This window comes from Coccinella septempunctata, chromosome 5 (genome assembly GCF_907165205.1).
Source record: "Coccinella septempunctata chromosome 5, icCocSept1.1, whole genome shotgun sequence".
NCBI classification, from domain to species: domain Eukaryota; kingdom Metazoa; phylum Arthropoda; class Insecta; order Coleoptera; family Coccinellidae; genus Coccinella; species Coccinella septempunctata.
Window position 1 is genome coordinate 16735787 of NC_058193.1, and position 10882 is coordinate 16746668.

The 10882-nt window shown below is 36.6% G+C and overlaps 1 protein-coding gene across 1 annotated transcript in view; it reads right to left on the reverse strand.

Moving 5' to 3' along the window:
- Positions 1-10476, reverse strand: part of LOC123312940 (little elongation complex subunit 2-like) — a 25729-nt gene extending 15253 nt beyond the window's left edge. The window contains exons 1-3 of the mRNA XM_044897535.1: positions 10301-10476; positions 9681-10245; positions 8908-9013 (exon numbers count right to left, since the gene is read on the reverse strand). Coding sequence (XP_044753470.1) covers positions 8908-9013; positions 9681-10245; positions 10301-10440 — 811 coding nt within the window. The 5' untranslated portion in view covers positions 10441-10476. The remainder of the gene's footprint in view (positions 1-8907; positions 9014-9680; positions 10246-10300) is intronic.
- Between the last annotated feature and the right edge of the window lie 406 nt (positions 10477-10882).

The window sequence follows — 10882 nt, forward strand, 5'->3', positions numbered from 1 at the left end:
CGAGTCGTTATTTTGATTCAAGACCTGTGAGTAATGCTCCTTCCATCTTTCGAGAATTTTTCTATCATCAGTTAGAATAGCTCCATGAGCATCTCTTATAGGAAAGCTAGCTTTTCTGCTTGGACCGTAAACAGTTTTAATAGCTTCGAAAAAACGCCTGTAGTCATGGTTATCGGCGTAAGCTTGTATTTCCCTAGCTTTTTCTTTCCACCAGCTGTCCTTGATTTTTCTTATTTTTTGACGGACCTCGCGTTTTATGTTTATGAAACCTATTTGGGCTGCAACATCGCCAGGCTTGTTAAATGCGGTTTTCATCGCTTTGTGTTTTGCGTCCAAAAGGGGTGCGATATGAGTTTCGCTGTCGGCAAACCAGTCTGGGGATTTTCGGGAGCGTTCTGTGCCCAGTATTTCTTTCGCTGTATTTGTAAGGGATGACTTGAAACGGAGCCAATGAGTCTCAATGTCGTCGTTATAATCCGGTGGTGTTAGGCTATCTTTGACGGCAGCTGTGAATCTGTCCTTTGTAGAAGGGTTTTGTAGTTTGGATATTTGAAGGCGCTCTCTTAGATACTTCGGCTTGCGTTGGTATTTTGGGCGCATTGAGATTTTCATTCTCGAGATTACCAGCCTATGATCAGTCCAGCACTCCAGATCTGCTCTGGGTTTAGTGACCAACACCTCTTTCAGATCTTTCCTTCTCACGATCACATAGTCGAGGGTATGCCAATGCCCTGAGCGCGGGTGGCGCCAGGTCCCCCTTGAATTGGGTCTCGTAATAAAATAGGTGTTCGTTATACAGAGATTGTGTTCTGCACAAAGAGCCAGCAGACGTTCTCCATTCGAATTGATGCTGTCTGTGCCGTGTTTCCCTATTATTCCCGGCCATAGTTCTGAGTCTTGACCTCTGCCCACTCTAGCGTTGAAGTCTCCAAGGAGAATAATTCGTTCCCGTTTTGGGATTTTACTTAATGTAGCAACGAGTGTTTCGTAAAAAGTGTCCTTTAAGTTGTCAGAGGAGTTCAAAGTGGGTGCGTATACTGCAATGATGTTCACAAACGTGTTATTCGCTGCAGGAAAACGTAGGGTCATTAAACGTTCTGAGATACCAACTGGATTTTCGGTAAGTTTGGCGGCCAGGTCGTTTCTAATGGCAAAGCCTACGCCATGTTGTCTGATTTCACCTTCCGGCAAGCCTTTCCAGAAAAAAGTATACGCTTGTTCTACCAAGCTACCTTCGTCCGAAAAGCGTGTTTCGCTTAAAGCAACTATTGCAATGGATGTTCGTTGCAGTTCCTTATCGATTAGGGCAGTACGCCTCTCTGGTCGGTCGGCCTTGGGGTTGTCTAGCAAGGTTCTGACGTTCCATGCTGCAAAAGCTATGTGCTTTTCATTGGTGTTTGTTCGATGATTCACTCGCTCAGGCACCCTCCCCCGGAGATCCGAATGGGAGGGTATTTTACCTCCGGATACGAATTTTGTCCTGTTCGACTGATCCATCTTTTTGTAGGAGCTGCGTTAGAAGGTGTTCAAAAGCTGCACTGGTAACGCTGTCAGTGCAACTTTGGTTGCGGCTACGACTAGATTATCTTGTGGCACAGGTATCCTGAGACGACAAGGTCTGAGACGTAACTTGAGCAACGCAGAGAGCCATTTCCTGCTCAAGCCAATGTTTAGGCTACGTAATTGTGGGAAACAGAGTTATACCACTCATGTTCGGTCGCCAGAGCCTCGTTCGTAAGAACAGGGTGCACCGCGAGTAGGTGAGGTTGGCATTTGAGAGGAGAGGCTATAAAACGCATCCTTTCCCCTTACACCCCAGGGGTTAATACTATAAAAAGGCTGTAATACCCCTTATGGACCACCTAAGATTGATTTTTTTCGTCAATTGAAACTGTCAGTTAGTTTTTATAATAATTGAATAAAGAATCAATGTTAGATGGTATTAGAGCTGAATGATTTTGAATGAAGATAGGATTCGTTCTTGCAGGTTTGAAGAGTGAACTAATCATTTTTGTCATGAATGCATAATTTTTAAAGATCGATCAAATGAATAAACGATAAGCTTCAGTTTAGTAGCGCCCATCAGTGAAAATGTAGCATTTCATTTCAAATAAGTTGATATTTCACGTACTTGAATGCAATTTTCGTAAAATCAGAACACTCTTCACCTACTTTTACCAAAGAGGCTTATGTACGAAGCTTTAACAGATGAAATCATTGTTAAATAATTTTTTCAAGTTTTATATCTACAGACATATCCACTATTTTGTATATTTGTACTCTCCATAGCAAAGAAAGGGTAAAGTTTACCGGGTAAACCAAGTTTTTCAACCAAATATTTGGCAAAAGCTTCCGAAAAAATAGTGAAATTTTTTAATAATCAACGACTTTAACGTCAAACTGAAAACAAATAATCCAAAGAACCGCGAATCCGTACTTTTCTCTTGTCATTTTGCTCAACAGCTGATCGTCCAACTCGCTGTGCGGAGTTGGTGCACAAATAACCGTTTTATTTGGGAACAGCTCAGGGGCGAGAAGCTCGGAGCTGTACTGGTGCATGAAGCACCAAAAAGAAAGCGCCTATAGAATCCCACCGACTACGTCCCACCCAAAACTGCACAGTCGCCATTCTTATTTTGAGTGGGGTTTGTCAAACCCCAGATCGCCAGTTACGGGGGAGGAGGCAATGTAACATCTGAAATCCTTAATACGTCCCTGCCGCCGCCCGAAATTCGCCGACAGATCTCAGCTTCTCCGGATGCTGTTGGATCATTCTCTATCAGGGACTTATCGATATGAAAGATACGCGTGGTGGACGCCGGGGCAGTATGTTTTCTGAATAGAGTCGAGTGGACAGTGAATCCCGAAGTGCAAAGTAGGGAAAGTAGTGACTGTGTAATAAATTAGAGTTAGTCCTTGTATATAAATTAGTGTATTTCTTGTGTAAATAAATTTGGCATTCAGAAAGAAGACAATTTGATTACCCCCGAGAACGTTACAATTGTATTGAGCTCAAAAGCTGCACTCGGTGCAAACCAGTTTTAACAATGGTGGATAGTATACTTCGTTGGCCGAAATTAAAAGAAAATTGGCTCGAAGCCTCTGATTAGAGTGAAAATGCATGTAGTGGTTTTATTACAGTTTTTTCGACCTGAGATTCAGAATTTGTTCCCCGACTTCAAACACCACAATGAATGTACCTAACTTTCAAGCGAAAAACAGGTATAAAATATTGAATATTGGCGACCAAAATACCGGTACCTATGTATTTCGAAATATAAAAGAAATTCTCTTAGTTATACCATTTATGAATCTAAATCGGGTGGACTATTTGTTATGAAATTTTGCTATGATGCATTTGTCTACGTCCCAATTATCATAAAAATGTTAAAACGTATTATTAATTAGTATAGATTGATACAACGAAATGTGGCCGATGTTAAATTGGTCCTATATCATTTAGTCTTTGACTCGTACAAATATTTTAACAGTAGATTCTTGAGGTCAAAAGAAACACTTTTTTTCTAAACCATCTTTTTTTCGATTTGGCCCTGATAAGAATATCTTTTCATCTTATTGCTATATCTAGCAATTTTAAGTTTTCATAATGAGCTGTACCACCCTTGGAAAAACAAAATTACCTTCAGAATAACTAGCTAAATCTGTGCCACTACACATCTGTGGATCTTTTAAACACAGTTGTATTCAGCCTAAGTACTGAAATTTTGCAGATCTCACAGGTTTTTAATTCATCACATATTTATTAGATAGCGTCCACCTTAGTTTCAAGAGTAGGGTTCTTTGAATTTTTGCGATTTTTATGGTACGCAATGGTCATAATGAGAAATCTGGAAGACGTTTGTGATATATTGTCAAAGACATATAGACATGGACTGTGCCTTCCCTTTATATCTATGCATGAAATACGGTCAAAAAAAGTGACAGAGAGAAACGCACGTCGGGAATGCAGTTGTCTTGTTCTAGAATTTTGATTGGTCTACACTTACCTCTATGTGAACAAAAAAGAGACAGGTAAATTCCCGACGATCATTTCTCTCTTTCTATAAAAAAGACATTTTCATGCTGACTTTGCTCAGTCCATGTCTCTATGTCTATGTATTTTGTGTTCGAAAAAGATTAATCAAATAAATAAAAATAATAAAACTATATTCCGGAATTCAATTATTTCGATGAAACCGTTTGTGAGATAGAACAAAAAATAACATTTCTTATGGTGTTTCAAACCGAGCCAATTCGGCAAAAATGGTGAAGGAAAAAAGTTCAAAAATCTACTGTTAAAATATTCGAACTACTCAAAGACTGCCCCTGTATATTCCTTTGAAAATAAAATTATCCTACTGCAAAGCGGGCAGGCACAGTCAGTTGGTATTAAATTGTACTAAACATCGTCGACAAATCAGCTCAAATCAATCATACTATGTGATCCACTTTAGTCCTAGGAGACGTCCATATTGACAACTGCAATTTATTTGGTACGGTTATATACCTGACAAACTATGTACAGATTACGAAAATTTGACGCCGAACATAGTGCCATGAAAAAGAAGACTGTGAATTTGAGAGATTAATTTTATTCAAGGAGATATCTCCTTGAATTTTATTACAGGTGATGAATTATTCAATATTCAACTGGACCGCTTAATATTTGATTTGCCCCACCTATTTTCAAATGAACTGCGCCTACCGGCCACCAATTCGCAGTCCCCACTCTAATTATTATAAAGCGTAGTAGGAACTGATTTAGAAAGCGGTCCATCTGAAAATGCGATAATTTATCACTTTCAATGAAATTATTCTACCTCTGGGAGATTGCATTTCTACAGTCCTCTTCTGTCTCGTGACATTCCCTATGTTCGGAGTAGAATTTTCGCAATCTGTATAAGAGACATGAACATGTTCGTAGTACCCTCCAGATGAACAATTCGCCAATTTTAGCTATGGAATGCCCCTTCTCTAAACCTTTTCAACTTTAAATTGAGACTTATCGACATCAAATCTTTATGAATAAAATGGAGCCATGTTTTGTGACGTCATGGTTTGACGAAAAAACGGCGAATCCGATTTTACTCATTTTTTCTTTGAAATATTCCTTATACATTGTAAAAGATTTTAACCGAAGAAAAATTGGGTTTGCTGAGGATTACCTCAACTTCTGACATACAATAAATTGGGGTGATATACATATTGTAGCTTTGATAATAAATATTGCAGATTTCACTTGATATTTCTTAAAATCTGAATAATACATTGAAGATATGCGATTAAACGTTCTGCTCTGATCATAGACCTAATAAAATATGGACAGGCCCTGAGAGAGAGAGGGCACGAGTAGTACGTTAGAAAGAGATGGACATATGGTAGAAAATGTCAAAATCATATGTTTATTGTTTACTGTTCAGCTACCGTGTTTTCAATCGATATTTCATTCTCCTCACAAGCAATTTAGCAGAAAACTAGGTTTTTAGAATCGACTGCTACATGCTAATAAAGCGAAAGAGATTTATTTTTGGAAATAATAGACCAATAAAGGAGTTTCTTTGTTATTTCATGTACATATAAGACATGATTTACAAACAATCACAAGGAATAGGAAGTCTACTTCCTATATTTCATAAGGCCACAGCAAGAATTTGTAGAGGTGACTTGAATTTCGAGATAGTGGATATTATTGAATATTATAAAGAATGTTGTTCTAAACGAAGTAGTTACATATCTACCATCACATTTTATTTCAAGGCATTTCCGAAGAAAATACTAAACTCCAATCTGGATTTAATATTAGAAAGAGAAAATGTAAATCATGTTGATATTCAGTAAGCCCTGTGACATCGGCAAACTCAAAACTCAATATTTTCTGTTGATCAGTGTCACAGAAATCTAACACTGTAAAGCCACACGATAAAGAAATAGGAGCAGTAAAATATTAATGCCAGGAGTGCCAGAGAAGAGCAACTAAACCACCTGATGGAGAACCTATCAAAATAATTGAAAAAAAAATTGTGAATGATTAATCATCATATAAATATTTCCGCAGCAGGAAATTTTGTATTATTTGTGAAAGTATCAATAAACATCCTACTTAAAATTATTGCCCTTTTCTCTATACCACACATGTTTTTGCTCAAGGAAGGTGAAATGCTAAAAAAAATTCACTTCAACGATTAATTTTTCTTTTTGTTGCCAGAACCCAAAGCAGGGGTCCTTTTATCTTCACAAATCACAAGTAATTTCAGTGTATATAAAATCAGACCCTGGCGAATGAGATAATATTGTTTTACACAACTCTCAAGTTTTTCTACATTAATAAAAACCAGAAAAAAAAAATTTCAGGTAGTATTTTTTTTTATAAACTTTTTAGGGTTTTCACTCCCGATCTCTGAAATTATTATTTTATCAGCACTTGAAAGTTTCAAGTACGAGAAAAATACAGTTGATTTGATAACATTTTCGAAGTTGATTTCAGTACAAAAATTGCTACAAATTAATAGAAAATCTATAAATCTACCGACAACAACCCAAAAATGCAACATGGAGGATCGGCGGACTGGTAGAATTCCCGAGTTTACTCGATAACTTGGTTGAAGCGGCAACGTTGATTTATTCTCTACCAGCTACCAGCTTGACGTTTACTACCAGGGACTGCTGTTATCTCTCTTTTCTACCACCCCCCTCTCTCTCTCTCGTGGGTATTCCTAGATGCGGTGAACGGTAAAACCACGTGAAGGCCTGTCCATGTATTATTATGTCTATGGCTCTGATAGCTAACATAATCCATTTTTATGATAATAATTCGAAGTACTGAGAGTTCTATAGAATCTTCAAATTCTCTCTCAAATTTCCACAAGTAAATTAAACATTGCTCTAATCTTTGCATTACACTGTAATAATCAACAAAGACGATTCCATTTATTTATATTCATACTTGTGTTTTGAGATGGTTATACCAAAGAGCGACTTTTTGGTTATATTGGTTAAGTACGATGGTAACTCAATAACTCCCATATACCTAGACATGTTACGACAAGAACTACTCTTAGTCAATAAATGTGAGTACGCATCCGCGTTTATGTCAGTAAGCGATTTGCCCGTTTTTGCGGCTCCCATCACAAAAAGGTTCATTTAATCTATGGGTTCATTTTCGAAAGATTCATCATTTCAAACTTCAAATAGATATCTTCATGTGTCATAATCTGTCATAGTAGTTGGGGAGCCAAAGAGGGAAATTCGGGATTTACTCGAGCGTGTCAGATTAATATAACGGGACATACCTTGGACCCTGTAGAGTACCTCTACCAAAAATTAGACCTGTATATAGGAGGAATTGTCTAGGACAGCCTGCCAGAAAAGTAAAAAAAACTATCATTGTACATACTCGAGCGTGTCAGATTAAGATATATGTGGTTAATTACAAATTGAAAAGTATATATTCTCTTCATCTGACAATTTAAGCGTGTCGAAAATATGTTGGAGGGCGCCAAAGTTGCAAAAAAAAAAACGTCACGTGTACATTCTCGAGCGCGGTGGCGTTTTTTTTAATTTTGAAGCTAATGATTCAAGAATATCGGAAAAAATATAATCTAACAGTTTTAGCATGCCGAAACAATATAAATTGGCCATAAAGTCACAAACATCAGTTTTTTTGAATTATCTTCTTCCCTGGGCTTCCAATCTTTTTCTCATTCATTATAAAAGTTTTAGAGCATAACATTTTTCACTAATTTTGTACCTAGCAATTTTTTCTACGCTCAAACGTTTTCGAGATATATGGCGATTAATGCGTGGTGTTCAGCGATTAATGCTGAAACGAAAATTCACTCGTTGGAAAAGAGTACATTCTAAGGTTCAGTCAGAGACAACACTAAAATTTTCGTTACTAATTTCGAAATTGTCATCATAGAAATACCTTGTCATTTTGACAATTGGATGAATGTAAATTAGACCTTGCCCTCATAGATAACTTGCCCTTTCGCATGTGTGACTAAGCTTCTCGCCATTATCGCCCTCTAACTCGAGAATGGTTAAGAGTATGCAAATTTCCTTCAGACAAAGGTTATGTAGAATTTTATTATCTACAACTTTTATAATGAATACAAAAACGATAAGAGGTACAGGCAGGAAAATATTCGGAAAAAAAGCATTTTGATCATCTTCAAAGTGTCAGATTAAGAAAACCCCCCTGATTAGTGTCAGATTAATGGGTCTACACGTCTACAACACCGAGATTAACCATGTGTATGAAAATCTGACACGCTCCAGTATGTACAAGTAACGATTTTTTTTACATTTTCAAAGGACCGCTGACCTTTTGTCAAGTCCAAATTGTCAGTCCCTTGAAAAGTAGCATCCTTTGGGTCCAATAAACATATCCTACAAAAATCTAACACGCTGGAAAGTTTTTTTTTTACCATTTCCAACTCTTCCGTATGGCCAGTCCCACCGCGCAAACTGTGAGATAAGCATGAATTCATTATCAGAGACCTAAGGGCATATACAGTATCTTAATCTGACACGCTCGAGTATGTACACCTGACGATTTTTTTTTTACATCTTTGACACCCTGCAGACCGCTGAAAGTGCATACATCATAGAACTTTTTTTTCTTTCTACCATCTAATCTTCAGAATCCACTAGGTCTCCACGACGAGTAAATCCCGATTTAGCATCGTCGGCTCCCCAACTATAGGGATAATTTTGCTTGAAAGGCAGTAGCATTATTTTCCGGAACTTGTAAGGTATCTGGTTACCCATTACTAATTCACAAAAATTAATTTGACTAAATCTACTTTGGTATCAACCCTCACAAGAGCAACCGCATTTGATTACTTATTGTTTTAAAACTTCAGTAGTCTACTTACTACTTCTTCCCTAGTGAACAAGATGTCTTACCTGGCATTTTAGAATTAAATCTAATAGGCTGTATTGAAGGTAAAGTCTGTGCACTCAATCGACATTCAAATTTCAAGCTTGGATGTGAAAATCTAGCCAGAGTTCCCTAAAAACAAATGACATCAGTCAACCAACAATTTCAAAGGTTTTTTTCAAGTTGCTTGTAAGAATTTAATTTGTGGAAGAACAAGGCTGCCTCTTCTTAATTTTTTTAATTATCATTATAATGTGCGATCAACAGAATTCGTCGTCAAGTAGGCTCTGGATTTTTGAAGATTGGTGTTCTGGAAATGGCTCTAGGCTTGCACCAGAGTTTCAAATTCTTCTTCACGGTGGGATGATTTCTTTTCCCTATGTCCACAAGAGCCTTTAAGGAATTATATATTTCGGGTTGTACACATTTGTGGAGAAAACATTGTAAAAGTGTGTTTTTAAGATAATAAGATTAATAAGTGATTATTACGGAGTTTAAACACAGTGTGTTCCATTTGTAGATGGCGACCAGGCGGGCACATTTTGTTCACTATATCTAATGATTTTTAAAAGGTTGAACGGATAATAATTTTGGGCAGTATTGAATTAAAATTGGCCCCAAATTATTATCCGTTCAACCCTTTAAAAATCATTGGATATATATACATATATATATGAACAAATTTCTATCAGTCTATTGAATTATTGATCAGGCAACCAAAGTTTTTTGAAACACCCTGTCAATATTATTGAAATTAAAGTATGGAAAATTTATAGTTGGAAATTATACATCCACTTACTAATTCTAATAAGTTTTGCATACAGTTGACTTCAATTGTAACTGTTTCATCTTCGTTATAACTCATATTTATCAAATCTTCTTCCTTATAATATCTCTTATATTCCAAATATCTCCTAATCTTTTTTTTATTTAATATACAGGCGTATCTATAGAGATTATTCTTGATTGCACCTATTCTTCCTTTATCACTTTCCCAACAATGCTTTACAAATTCATTGAACATCTTATGTTCTTCAGCAATCTTACAATTCAAACTTTTGAAAACTTCTATACTGAATGACTCTGTTTGTTTCAACTGATAGGAGGGTTTATTGAGTACCAGTAATTTGATTGCACTGAGGCACTGTTCTTGTTGTTCCCGAGTTAATAAAGATTTCCTTGGAAATTGAGGAGAATATTTTCCACCAGGTATAAAGTTCACTTCATTATTCAGTAGCAGTATGTCCTGAGGTTTATTTAATTGTTTTCTCAAGTTCTGATATACATAGGACTCTAATAAACACTCGTTGGTCACAAAAGTACACACTTGCTTTTCTAAATAAGATTTATTGGAGGTGGAATCCCTGCAAAAAAATTGAAACATTAGATATTGTTTTATAATGTTATTTTCTGACACACCATTTCAAACGAAGAAATTCGTCCATTTTAACAAAGATTAACTTCTTTTTTTCTCTTTTATTTTTACAACGATTAACTGTATCTTTATGTAGAGTAGGTACTAGAGAGTTATTGCAACTTGAAAATAAGGCATGGGGCATGTGGTGAGATATCTATCTCACTAAAACAGGAGACAACTAGGTTGTCTCCACACACAGATTACAGAGTAGAATAGATCTGACACTCACGTTCTACGATGCAAAATACAGTTTATCCCGCCCTCAGCGCCCCCATGCGGCTGCCACCCAACTAACCGGGAGAAATGTCGGTATAACTGGAAACTGCAATCGCATGGCGCGAAATTTAAATTAGCCCATTCACTAGTATTTTAGACGTCGATAGTATAATATGGATTATTAGGGCGAATTTTAAGGAGAAATAAAACTTGTCATGAAAAATATACATATATTGACATACCCAGCACAGGAAAAAAAAATATGGAAATACATAAGCTATAATTATGGCAATGAATATATGAGCAGAGGTAAAATGTCAATAGGGTCACATATCTTCGTAAGACAATAATTATAATAAACAGTAATA